Source organism: Euprymna scolopes, chromosome 18 (genome assembly GCF_053919585.1).
Source record: "Euprymna scolopes isolate OS-2025 chromosome 18, ASM5391958v1, whole genome shotgun sequence".
Classification (NCBI taxonomy): domain Eukaryota; kingdom Metazoa; phylum Mollusca; class Cephalopoda; order Sepiida; family Sepiolidae; genus Euprymna; species Euprymna scolopes.
In genome coordinates this window covers 105,685,774-105,700,429 of record NC_136499.1, presented here as the reverse complement: position 1 = coordinate 105,700,429, position 14,656 = coordinate 105,685,774, and the positions used below count along the sequence as shown (strand labels likewise).

The window sequence follows — 14,656 nt, the reverse complement described above, 5'->3', positions numbered from 1 at the left end:
CTAGTAATAATTTAGTTATTGCTTACTAGTAATAATTTAGTTATTGCTTACTAGTAATAATTTAGTTATTGCTTACTAGTAATAATTTAGTTATTGCTTACTGGTAATAATGTAGTTATTGCTTACTGGTAATAATTTAGTTATTGCTTACTGGTAATAATTTAGTTATTGCTTACTGGTAATAATTTAGTTATTGCTTACTGGTAATAATGTAGTTATTGCTTACTGGTAATAATGTAGTTATTGCTTACTGGTAATAATGTAGTTATTGCTTACTGGTAATAATGTAGTTATTGCTTACTGGTAATAATGTAGTTATTGCTTACAGGTAATAATGTAGTTATTGCTTACTGGTAATAATGTAGTTATTGCTTACTGGTAATAATGTAGTTATTGCTTACTGGTAATAATTTAGTTATTGCTTACTAGTAATAATTTAGTTATTGCTTACTAGTAATAATGTAGTTATTGCTTACTGGTAATAATGTAGTTATTGCTTACTAGTAATAATGTAGTTATTGCTTACTGGTAATAATGTAGTTATTGCTTACTAGTAATAATGTAGTTATTGCTTACTAGTAATAATGTAGTTATTGCTTACTAGTAATAATTTAGTTATTGCTTACTAGTAATAATGTAGTTATTGCTTACTAGTAATAATGTAGTTATTGCTTACTAGTAATAATGTAGTTATTGCTTACTAGTAATAATGTAGTTATTGCTTACTGGTAATAATGTAGTTATTGCTTACTGGTAATAATGTAGTTATTGCTTACTGGTAATAATGTAGTTATTGCTTACTGGTAATAATGTAGTTATTGCTTACTGGTAATAATGTAGTTATTGCTTACTGGTAATAATGTAGTTATTGCTTACTGGTAATAATGTAGTTATTGCTTACTAGTAATAATGTAGTTATTGCTTACTAGTAATAATGTAGTTATTGCTTACTGGTAATAATGTAGTTATTGCTTACTAGTAATAATGTAGTTATTGTTTACTAGTAATAATTTAGTTATTGCTTACTAGTAATAATTTAGTTATTTCTTACTAGTAATAATTTAGTTATTGCTTACTAGTAATAATGTAGTTATTGTTTACTAGTAATAATGTAGTTATTGTTTACTAGTAATAATTTAGTTATTGTTTACTAGTAAGGCTTTCAACCTACATCTGTATGTTAATTTATGTTTTAGTTATCTGACTGACGATGGCCAGGCTGGAATGCTACAAAGTTTGCTTTTGCTTTGGATTCTAACTAATGGTCTCTTTATTTATTTATTTTTTTTTTACAAAGGAGTCACCACTTATCAAGGCCCAGAGGCCACTCGTGGATAAGGGTTAATGGGTATACATTAGTCACTGGGATTATAGCGTAGTAATCGTAAGTAGTGAAAATTTTGTCCATTGAATTACTTAGGGGGACAGTTCATCAAGAACTTGTTTACATTGGACTTGAAGACAATCAAATTGTAGTCAGCTGGAAAGCAGGCAAACGGAAGAGAGTTCCACAGGTGTGCAGTTCCCAGAAAGAAGCTTTGTTCATGGAATCTACGTTTTGGTTTAGGCACAGATAATAGGCGTGGGAAATTATTGATAGTTGTTTTGGCTAGACGAGTGTTTTTTGTGAAATTTTGGCAAGGGGGGCCATAGATTGAAGCCGAAACGAGCACCTGTCATGAAAATAACAATAAAGCAGAGACAGGCCCGCAATGCCCCCCTCTGTTTGTTTTACTAGTTATGCTCTGAATCTATTGAATACATTTGTTTGTTTATTTTTTAGCTATTTCTTAGCCAACAAATTTTTCTTTCAATTTTGATTTTAGCTGATGGCACTTTCTTTTTATTTTTGAAACCACAACTATATATTGGATACAATATAATATGAAATAATCGATAGAGAATTGACTATAATAATAAATACGAAATCTGGATAAATTAAAATATATTTAAGCATATTTTTCAATCGGGCAATGCCAGGTACCCCTTTGATAGTAGAAACTAATTTTGTAGATATGAATTCTGCCATTTGTTATATTCTGCAAATACAGTTGTGATGGATGGTGAAACAAAAAGTGAGACAGATTACTAGAATTATTTTTGGAATAATCACGATAGTTTTTGTTTTGTGTATGGGGGAGTGAAAAGGGTCAGCATTTAAAAAATTGAAGTCGTTCTGAAGTTCTTTTTGTGGAAATAGAATAGTAAGTATTAAACAAGTGAATCATGCATGGTACCCCATGAGTGCACAGTGAACGACGCATACAAAAAAAAAAAAAAAAGTAACTAAGTTCAGCATTGCACCCCCCCCCCAGCCCCAAAAGTCTCCAGGAGATGTCAAATCCTGGTAAAAATGAACAAACGGTGCAGTTTTAGGCCTTAACATATGTAAATTTGAGTTCTGCACCATGCAAAAAAAGAAATGACCAAGTCCATCATTTGACCTCCCACTCTACCTCCACCCATTTAGCCCAATAGTCCCCAAGGCCTTAACATATTTTAATTTGAGTTCAGCACCATGAAAAACTGCTAAATAGACATCCACAAAAAATTTGGGATAAATATGGAAAAATAGTCCCAAAAATGGAGTGTTTGTATTAGTCCTAAAAGAGCCCCTGAGGCATACCCAAGTATAGGCAAACAAAATTATATAGAAATCAGTTAGTTACAACTTTTCAGAAAATTTTATGAAAATCCAAGGCATAAATTTTTTTTTTAATAAGCACAAAACTGTCAATTTTAGCCATTTTAATCCTAAAGGCACCCCTAGGAGGGAGGGGGCAACCTGAGTTTTTCCAGAAAATTATTTCTGTTATTTTTTACTCATATCACGTTTAATGTTTGTGCAAAATTTTAAAAAATTCCAAGATGTAATTATTGAGAAAAGTGCAGACAGATGAACGGACGAACGGACAAGAGTGAATTTACGGGCCCACCTTCCTTTTGTCAGAGGGACCAAAAAATGCAATTATTTCTAAGCGAAGGTCTTTTATTTAGAGGATAAACAGAAGCCATGTTTGTTTAATGTTCGACAGGAATAATCTAATATTAAAGAAATAGGATTGACATCAACTAATCAGAATGCATCAAAAGAAAGTTCCTAGGTGTGAGGATGGGTTCTGTATATACTGAGGGAAGGTGTATACAATGAAAGAAAATATAATGGTATAACAAAATAAAGTAATAATGGCCTCAGCCTTAAATAGTATATAATGAAGGAGAATTTCTGGTGATTGATGAGAGAGAGTGAAAGTAGATATTTTACAATGCGTGAAAGTTACACTCACTCCTCTAAGTATGATTTGTGAGAGTCAGGATCATCGGAACTTATGTAGGAAATTATGGAATCAAATAAAAATTGTTAAAGTCGGAGGTATTGAACTTGGTGGATATTCAATATGGTGTCAAGTTATCAAGATGCGAGAAAAATAATGAAATCCTGAATTATTTATGTAACCGGTGTTGCACTATTTTTGATTCATAATGGGGTATAGTCCCTCACAGTTGGGAGATTTATTTATAAACAATGCTGCTAGAAACTGACAAATCAAATTAATTCACGTTCTGCTACCAACCAATCAGAAACCAGAATTGCTCCATAAAAATTAAACCTTTTTTTTTTTTTAGCAACCTTGTATACGTTTTCTTCGTATCAACATAGGAAGAATCCTTTGCTCTGTGGCTACAAAATTATAAAGTCAGGAACCTGTACAAAACAACTGTCTACTGAGAACCAGTCATCTCCAGGACTTGTATAGAACAACTAACCATCGGAAACTGTTCTGAAACTAAACATGGCTTCCAACTCAAGAACCAGATTTATATTTAGAATAATAGTGTTAGTTTTGTTTTGTGTAGGGAGGAGTGAAAAATCGTCTGTATTTGAAATAAATTGGAGTATTTCTAAAGATTTAGTTTTGTTGTAGCAACAGGATTGTGCTAATTTAAGAATTGTTTTTTTTTTTGTAAGCGAAGGTATTTCTGGTTTTGAAAAAAATGGTTTCGTTACCTGGAAGGATTTGGACTAGAGGGAAAATCCGTTTTTGTTCCTCCTGTGTGCGCTTAAGATATTCTTCAACTGTTAATGGAAGACCAAGTTCATCTGAAATTAAAAAAAAAAAAAATAAATAGATCAGTCAAATAAAATTAAAAAAATTGTTTTTCTTTACAAAGGAATCGCCACTTATCAAGGCCCAGGGACCACTCGAGGATAAGGGTTAAAGAGTGTGCAGTGGTCAAAAGAACAATGTTATAGTAATTGTTAGAAGTGTAAATTTGGTAAATTAGATTACTTAATGAGAATGGAGCATCAAAAACTTGTTTACATTGGACTTGGAGATGACCATATTGTAGTCAGCTGGAAAGTAGGTAAATAGAAGAGAGTTCCACAGGTGTGCAGTTCTTAGAAAGAAGCCTTGTTCATGGAATCTATGTTTAGGTTTAAGCACAGATAAAGAGTGGGGGAAATTATTGATAGTGTTTACAGCCAAACGAGTGTTTCTTGTGAATGTTTGGTGAAGGAGGACGATAGATTGGAGCTCAGACGAGCACTTATGAAAACAACAATAAAACAGAGACAGGCTCGCAACGTCTCTTCTGTGAGAAAAAGCTTGCACGGAAGAGAAAAGGGCATCCCCCACTAGGCTACGAAGTCTATTCTGAACTCTGTCAAGGCAGGATAAGGTCTTCCTAGCAGCTCCTGTCCAGATGTGACAGCAATACTCCATCCTTGGACGTACCTGGTTCTTATATAGGTAGAAAATTGCATCAGCAGGTAGATATCTTACTGAATCAATAAAAGGATCCCATCGTTTTTCCAGCGACCTTCGTAATTGGATTTTTTTTTAGACTGATGCATGCTAACAAACGGGCAGCCTTATGCCAGGCAAAAAAACAAGAAATACAACAAAATGTTATTTCACCTTTGCTGCAGATATGTAGTACAGAACCTGTTTAAAAATCATTTATGGCCAAACAAGAAAAAGAGCATTCAAATTATTTGGATTCTTTGAACTAGTTCTCATCTTCAATGTTATTTTCACAACTTTTGGCCGATGTAACCTCCGACCTTCAGGTGTATTTTGTCAAACTCAGGAATTTAAACAGAACCCTTTATTTTATCCACGGTGGTAGCATTTTCTCATTTGGTCAGTCATGACAGTAGAAGTCCTAAGTAATTCTCAATTGTATTCTGAATGTTACCTTGCACTAGATTAAACCTTCAACCTCCAGAAGAGTGTAATCGTTACAATAGAATTTTACCAAATACTTTATCTATTATGCTATGGTCCTCGTATGATTTAAACAAAGGGTTCAGTTTGAAACTCTAAGCAGATTCCCCAAGTTTGATAGAAAGATTCTCGGGGTTAAACAAGATACAAAAAAATGGATTTATGAGACCATAAATCCAACATTCATCGCTCTTCGGGGCCCATGGCGCAGTGGATAGAGGCATAGAGTCTATGGTTCCAGGTGAGTATTGTATGAATTCAATCATACCCAAAGCAGGCCAGAGGATTAGTTGGCCAAAATGTGGTGAGACAACAATAATTACATGGATACAGTTACAAGACTCAGCATCCCTTTTTCATCGCGATTAACCACCTAAAAAAAGCAAGAGGATAAGTTTGCCGAAACATGATGAAACAGCAGCAACTATGAAGATGAGGATAACAGTCCACAAAAAAATGAATGCACAAATTATGAAGCCTCATCTCAAAGGATTCCTAAAAATAAAAAAATACAAAAAAAATAGATACAAAAAAAAATAGATACAAAAAAAAATAGATACAAAAAAAAATAGATACAAAAAAAAATAGATACAAAAAAAAATAGATACAAAAAAAAATAGATACAAAAAAAAATAGATACAAAAAAAAATAGATACAAAAAAAAATAGATACAAAAAAAATAGATACAAAAAAAAATAGATACAAAAAAAAATAGATACAAAAAAAAAATAGATACAAAAAAAAAATAGATACAAAAAAAAAATAGATACAAAAAAAAAATAGATACAAAAAAAAAATAGATACAAAAAAAAAATAGATACAAAAAAAAAATAGATACAAAAAAAAATAGATACAAAAAAAAAATAGATACAAAAAAAAAATAGATACAAAAAAAAAAATAGATACAAAAAAAAAATAGATACAAAAAAAAATAGATACAAAAAAAATAGATACAAAAAAAAATAGATACAAAAAAAAATAGATACAAAAAAAAATAGATACAAAAAAAAATAGATACAAAAAAAATAGATACAAAAAAAAATAGATACAAAAAAAATAGATACAAAAAAAATAGATACAAAAAAAAATAGATACAAAAAAAAATAGATACAAAAAAAAATAGATACAAAAAAAAATAGATACAAAAAAAAATAGATACAAAAAAAAATAGATACAAAAAAAAATAGATACAAAAAAAATAGATACAAAAAAAAATAGATACAAAAAAAATAGATACAAAAAAAAATAGATACAAAAAAAATAGATACAAAAAAAAATAGATACAAAAAAAAATAGATACAAAAAAAAATAGATACAAAAAAAAATAGATACAAAAAAAATAGATACAAAAAAAAATAGATACAAAAAAAATAGATACAAAAAAAATAGATACAAAAAAAATAGATACAAAAAAAAATAGATACAAAAAAAAATAGATACAAAAAAAAATAGATACAAAAAAAATAGATACAAAAAAAATAGATACAAAAAAAATAGATACAAAAAAAATAGATACAAAAAAAATAGATACAAAAAAAAATAGATACAAAAAAAATAGATACAAAAAAAATAGATACAAAAAAAAATGGATACTAAAAAATGGATACTAAAAAAATGGATACTAAAAAAATGGATACTAAAAAAATGGATACTAAAAAAATGGATACTAAAAAATGGATACTAAAAAAATGGATACTAAAAAATGGATACTAAAAAAATGGATACTAAAAAAATGGATACTAAAAAAATGGATACTAAAAAAATGGATACTAAAAAAATGGATACTAAAAAAATGGATACTAAAAAAATGGATACTAAAAAAATGGATACTAAAAAAATGGATACTAAAAAAATGGATACTAAAAAAATGGATACTAAAAAAATGGATATAAAAAAATGGATATTAAAAAATAGATATTAAAAAATGGATATTAAAAAATGGATATAAAAAAATGGATATAAAAAAATGGATATAAAAAAATAGATATTAAAAAATAGATATTAAAAAATGGATATTAAAAAATGGATATAAAAAAATGGATATAAAAAAATGGATATAAAAAAATGGATATTAAAAAATGGATATTAAAGAATGGATATTAAAAAATGGATATTAAAAAATAGATATTAAAAAATGGATATTAAAAAATGGATATAAAAAAATGGATATAAAAAAATAGATATTAAAAAATAGATATTAAAAAATAAATATAAAATAAATATAAAAAAAATAAATTCTGGATCACAAGAGGTTGCTCGTTTTAATGGTATCACTTCTGTCTTCAACTTTTTGAGTTAAAAAATAGGAGGCTTTACTTTGGGAACGACTCATCTGACAATGCAGGTGCTTGTCTACAATTGGGCCTATTAAAAAATTGTTTTCAAGAAAAATCTTTATGATGTATGTTACCTGTCACCACACGAAGATGTCATATTCCAAAAATTATGTAGATTAATCAAGGAGCTTTTTTTTTAATTTAAGAAAATCAAATATTATGACACATTTTATCAGAGAAAAACTTGACGCCATCTTTATTTTGATGCTCTTGGGAATCACGGGAATATAGGTCAACAAGGGCAAACAATCGATTTTCCACCCTCTAGAAAAAATCATTTAAAATTAACACATTTATAGCTTTTTGGGGACGCTGAAAACGAAAATAACGTTTACAATTCCAGCAAATGAGTAGTTTCCAAGATATGAAGAAATGTTACTTTTAAAGAAGTGGGGGATTTCTTTTCTATAATGATTTAACGTATAATGAGCACTCACTTTATGGCCACCTATTTGAGTGCAGTGGGGGAGGGGCAACATACAATGAACACAATTTTACGTAAAATGACCACCCACACGTTGACCCCCGCCCAACAAAAAAAGTCTGTATTTACAATGGGGGGGGGGGGGAAGAGACACTCGACTTTGAAAAAATAAATATTTAAAAATAATATTTTTTCTTAAACAAATAGGTGGCCATAAAGTGGGTGCTCATTATACGTTATATTATTAGAGAAAAGAGATCCCCCACTTTTTTAAAAGTAACATTTCTTCATATATTGGAAACTACTCATTTGCTGGAATTGTAAACGTTATTTTCGTTTTCAGCATCCCCGAAAGCTATAACTGCTACTTTTAAAGGATTTTTTCTAGAGGGTGGAAAGTCGATTGTCTGCCCTTGTTGATCCTATATTCCCGTGATTCCCAAGAGGTGTCGCTAGCAGCATATTATTCAAAAGAAGTTTTTCTCCGATAAAATGTGTGATAATATTTGATTTTCTTAAATGAAAAAAACAAAAAATTACTTGATTGATGTACGTAATTTTTGGAATATGACATCTTCGTGCGGTGACAGGTCCATACATCATAAAGATTTTTAAAGATTTTTCTTGAAAAATAATTTTTTATTGGCCCATTTGTAGACAAGCACCACAACGCATGCTCTGGACACGCAAGAATAACCATCATTTATTACTGACAAAAGTGGATTGATAATGGTGGTGACTATGTAGAAAAATAAATTCAGGAGCACAAAAATCGCCCGTTTTAATGGTACCACTCTTGTCTCTATAGTTCAACTTTTTTTTTTAGTTTAAAAAATAGGTTTTACTTTGGGAACAACCTTCATATCTTAATACCAAGATGCCTTACAGTTACTTGATAAAACCTATAATTTTGAAATATCGTACACTAGCATTTCAGCCCAACGTTGCCCGGGTGTTTGGATATGTATGTTGAGCAAAAAAGTGGTAATAGGAAGGCAGGCTCGAACCCGTACCGCGAAGGAGGAAAAGAAGGGAGAAAAAACCTGACGTCTTTGCTGTTACGACCACCGCCAAACCGGAAGTGGCGTAGGTTTTAATTAAGGCTAGACAATCTAAAGGAGAGGATGACTTTCGAAAATATCAGCGAAAAAAGCGACCCCCATCCCCCGTAGAAAAGTGCCCAGTTGAAGGTGAAGATATTAATGTTTGTAGCCAATTTTTCGATATTTATCGTCTGAAAGGTCGAAATTCTAAACAATATTGATCTTGTAAAAGTCCGTCGCCTCTGTCGAATGTTTTAGGCAGACATGCAAACATACATACATGGTAACTAAAAATTTTCGATCAAAACCAAATTAAAAAGCTTGCCGTATCTCTGAATACCCTTTATGTAAAATTTCAAATATTTAGACCAGAAATCGTCTGAGTAATTTGGTAGAGACTGCAGAGGTCAAATTTTTTAAAACTTTGACCCCTATTACGACCTCTTAACATTTATTGTTTTGGGCTCAAATCATGTTATTAAGTTAGATCTATGTCCAAGGAACCTATATCTAAAATTTCAAATATTTAAACCCAAAATTGTCGGAGGAGTTTGGTAGAGTTTCTAAAGGTCAAATCGTTGAACTTTGACCCCTTAACAGCCAAATTTCTGGCTGAAAACGGATTACAAAGATTTTCCCAAATTTCAATACCCTGTATATCAAATTTCGAGTCTGTAGACTGAAAATTGACAGTTATTGCGTAGTGAAATGCGCACAGACAGACAGACACGTTCACTTTTACAGATATATAGATAGATATAGTAATTTGCAACCATCCATTGTCACCTTTAGGCATTCTTAATCATGCATCCTTTTTTTTTTTTTTTTTTTTTTTTTACACAGGAATCACCACTTATCAAGGCCCGGAGGTCACTCGAGGATAAGGGTTAATGGGTATACATTAGTCAATGTGACTATAGTATAGTAAGCATAAGTAGTGTGAATTTTGTTAATTGGATTACTTAGGGGGACAGTTCATCAAGAACTTGTTTACGTTGGACTTGAAGACAATCAAATTGTACTCAGCTGGAAAGCAGGCAAATGGAAGAGAGTTCCACAGGCATAAATATGGCAGTGGAAATTAAAAATGTATATTACAGAATATCAATTTATTAGAAGCTGTTTATGGAATAAATATGCGGCTTTCTTTAAAGTACCCCCCCAACACTTGCTGCGGGCCTGTCAGACTAAAATAAAACAGCATAAAAAAAAAATGTATGCAATACAGAATATTCCCCCAAAGTTTTCTTATTTACACTGAGGATTGAACCCTCAACCTTTAGAAGAATGTAGCTTACAACTGAATTTTATCAAGCACCTTATCCACCATGCCACACATCGTTTTCAGAGAAAGTTGTGAATTGCTGTCTGTAACATCATGATGTCTATGTCTTTAGCTATTTGAGCATTGGCTTCCCCTCCTAGAATCGGTGCTTTGGCACCTGTTTTATAAACCAAAGATAAATCACGATGACATTGTCTTCATTGGTCATATTTGTTGAGTTGTAGCAAGAAATTGTTGTTTCTTCAGGGTTTTCGTTGATGGTAGCTATCATCATTCTGGGTGGAATTTTTTTTGATGCTGTTTAGTGCCTGCATGTGAATTACATAACATTCCTACATCACCAATTCTAGAATTATTGAGGTTTCCTAAGCAGAGGCAAATGTGAAAATCCACCTGATATTTTAAGTCGAGTTCATTGCAGAAAAGATGAAAACAAAGTCATTGTTGTGCTATGGGGTACGCTGATCTATCCAGAAATAAATGGACAATACAGTTTCATCTAAATATCAGGGCAGCGATTCGTGGCAGTTACGGCCGCAGAATCATGATACATATTACCAGTCTGCAAGGCCACAACACTCAAGATTTACATTGCCACATGAGATATATAGATATCCGAGTGTTCAATCAGGATTCTCCTTTTTTATAAATTTGTTTCACCTTGATGATGCTGGATATATAACTTGGCAGTAAATATACTTTTGAAGTGTAGATACAAACCCTCAGGTGCAAGGGGTTAAATGGTATCATTAACAGGTATGACCCTGGGGCTAAATTGGTTGGTTTGGTTGGTTGTTTTACGGCATATCAACCTTTTTCAGGTAATTTGATGCCGAATCTAGTTATTTTGAGGAACGATTTTTAATGGAGTATATTTTTTTTTTAAAGTAAGATTCTATTTAACCCATAGTTGGGACCCTAACAGGTACTACCACTCTGGGTCAGAGTGGACCTGGGAGCAATGGCAATTAAAGGGTGGCTCCACACTCCCCAAGGCCCGCAAGGTGGGGCCTCACCATCGGATATAGTTTTAGGTCATATCCAGGATCATGGCTGAATTGGAGTTACATGTGAATATGTAATGGCATCCACCTGAGGGGTGGATTGAGCTAGTTCCAAAATGAGTTTACTGCGTTCCACTGTGTCAAAAAGGTCCATCGATGCTAATCAGCAACTGAGGCTTTGGCATACTTCAACCATTTCTGATTTCATCAACAGGATGGAGGGGGGGGGGGAAGCAGCATCTATTAGTCTGTTATAGGGCAAGTTATCTATCCATTTCAGAAATAAATGGATTTATCCAGAGAAAATAAATACAGTTACATCTAAACCTCCTGCCAGTGATCTGTGGCAGTTATGGCCACAGATTCATGATGTAAACTTTTATAACATACTTTTGTTAATACACTTTTTGTTAATTATACCACTGCATTTGTGTTGCTTATTCTCGGCTTGTAAGGCTACAAAAGTTTGTTAATTCATTCCCAGCACCAAGATACAAAAAAAAAAAATAAATAAATAAAAAAAAAAAAAATAAGGGCTAATTTGTAAAATTTTGATAATATTCCCCCACAGATTTTTTTTTTTATCATAGATAAAAGAAAACAGTGCAAGGGATCCAAATGAAAGTTATACTGAGACTATAGACAGATTATCTTAAGAGAGGAGATAAATTGTGCTCGAGATAATCCTCATCGACACTAATCCACAAAGCCATTAATTGAAATCAAATAAGATTAAATAAGACCAATAAAACTAGTTTGAACTTGCTGCTTTCTGCAATTGTTGAAGTACTTTTTTGTTGATTTGATTAACAAAAGCACCATTCTCTGGGGATGATGAAGAGGCGAGGGTGGTGGGGTGGGGGGAAGAAAACACCCTAAAAGTCTGAAGGTGTCCAGATTTGTGTATTTGTGAATAAGTGTGTGTGTGTGTGTAGGATACAGGGTCTGGACGGTGACTTACAATCTGCCAAGGACAAGTGTGACTATTAAATCGATAGGTGATCAGATAACATACAGGCAAACATAACACAGCTTTATCTATATATCTATAAAAGTGAACGTGTGTGTGTGTGTGTGTGTGTGTGTATGTGTGTACATTTCCCTACACAATAACTGTCAATTTTCAGTCTACAGACTCGAAATTTGATATACAAGGTACTAAGATTTGGGAAAATCTTTGTAATCCATTTTCGGCCAGAAATTTGACTGTTAAGGGGTCAAAGTTCAATGATTTGACCTTTGAGAACTCTACTAAACTCCTCCGTCAATTTTGGGTCCAAACACTTGAAATTTTAGATATAGCTTCCTTAGACATGGATCTAACTTAATAACTTGATTTGAGCCTAAAACAATAAATGTTAACGGGTCATAATAGGGGTCAAATTAAAAAAAAATTGACCGCTTTTTTTTCTTTTTTTTTTTGCTCAACATACACTTCCAAACACCCGGGCAACGCCGGGCTGAAATGCTAGTATATCAGATTAGTGCAAAAGTTTTTTCTGGTTTGTATAAGGGGTATTTAAAAAAAAAAAATTGTAATTTATTTTATACATATTATTACATGTCCTCTATGATTAATTTATAACTTTTTTTTTTAAGATTATCAAAACATCATTCATATTTTTTCTGCAATATTCTCACCCATGTTGACCCGAAAACGACCTTCTTTAGTCATCGAAACGGAGTCATTTTCAATTATAAGAATGCCCGTCATCATAGAGAACTACTGACCAAAAGATCTCAAGGAATTTGGTTGGAAACCTTGCCACATACTACATATTCTCCTGACTTAGCTCCCTTGGATTATCACTTATTTCGAGGATAATAAAACCTTTTAGATGGATTATGTTAACGTCATGAGAGGAGACTGAAGACGAGTTAGATTCATATTTCACATAAAAACCCATTTAAAGACATTTATAAGCTCGTTGACAGATGGAATTGAGTTATAGATAACAAAGGTCATTATTGTCATGGACAAGATTTTCAAAACACAATTTTTTCATTTTCATGGCGCAATTTTAAATTGGTAAAAACTTCTGCACAAAACCTTATATATCAGAATTTAGGAATTTAAACTTTGTGATTTGAAAAAGTTAAATTTCAAATATAGAAATTTTATTGTATGCAAGACAACGAATACAGTATGTTTATTACCTATAGCAAATCAGGTGCAAACATTTTATAATATTTACTAATATTTTCCTCCGAGGAGATGTATAAACATATGAAACTCATGGGTTAAGGAAATATATTTTACGATACTGTATTCTTTGTCTTGCATACAATAAAATTTCTATATTTGAAATTTAACTTTTTCAAATCACAAAGTTTAAATTCCTAAATTATGATTTATTTGCTCTATCTAGTAGTATATTGAGCAATTTTATTTAGCTGGGATAGTCTTATATAAAATATTACATCCAATAATATTTTGTAAGACTGATAATCACTGGATTTGCACACCGGTAGATTTATTGTATTTCATTATTCTTTATTTTTTTTTTTACACAGTGATCACCACTTATCAAGGCCCAGAAGCCACTCAGGGATAAGGGTTATTGCAAGTACATTACGTTAGTGTGGAGATTTGATGAAGTGTTTAATTAAGGGGGCAGTTCATTAGGAATTTGTTAACATTGGACTTGAAGACATCCAAGTTGTAGTCTGGAGGGAAGCAGGCAGACGGAACAGAGTTCCACAGGCGTGCAGTTCTAAGAAAGAAGCTTTGTTCATGGAATCCGCATTTTGATTTACGCACAGATATAGAGTGGAGGAAATTTTTCACAGTGGATTCAGCTAGACGAGTGCTTTTCGTGAAAGATTGGCGAGGGGGGGGACCAGAGATTGGAGTTCAGACGAGCACCTGCCATGAAAATAACGATAAAACAAGGATAGGCTCGCAACGTCTCTTCTGTAGGAGAGAGGTTGCAGGGTAGAGAAAAGGGCATCCCCCACTAAGCCACGAAGTCTATTTTGAACGTCTGTATGTGTGTGTGGTCACGAATAGGCTCCTATATGGTTGACTATTATAGAAAACTGATCACATATGATAGAAGATGTATCGAGACACAGGAATGGGTATTTTTGATCTGACATAATGATGATTCATTAAAATTGTGGTGTCTGCGTACACGCCTGGTCCAAAAAGTATGGAAATAAAAAATTTAAAAAAAGAAAACGTTTACAAGTGTTTTTGATATAGATGTGCAGAATACTTTGATAAGTATGTTTTAACTTAAATAGGGATGGTATAATAAAATTGTGGGGTGTGCGTTGGAGACTGGCCTCCATAGAATGGAAATAGGCACAAACTTTAATAAAGACTTTTCA

At 32.1% G+C, this 14,656-nt stretch overlaps 1 protein-coding gene across 1 annotated transcript in view; it reads right to left on the bottom strand.

Moving 5' to 3' along the window:
• LOC145297739 (pseudouridine-5'-phosphatase-like) overlaps positions 1–14,656 on the bottom strand; it is a 172,156-nt gene that overhangs the window by 61,785 nt on the left and 95,715 nt on the right. Inside the window, exon 3 of the mRNA XM_080143959.1 lies at positions 4,010–4,102. Coding sequence (XP_080000085.1) covers positions 4,010–4,102 — 93 coding nt within the window. The remainder of the gene's footprint in view (positions 1–4,009; positions 4,103–14,656) is intronic.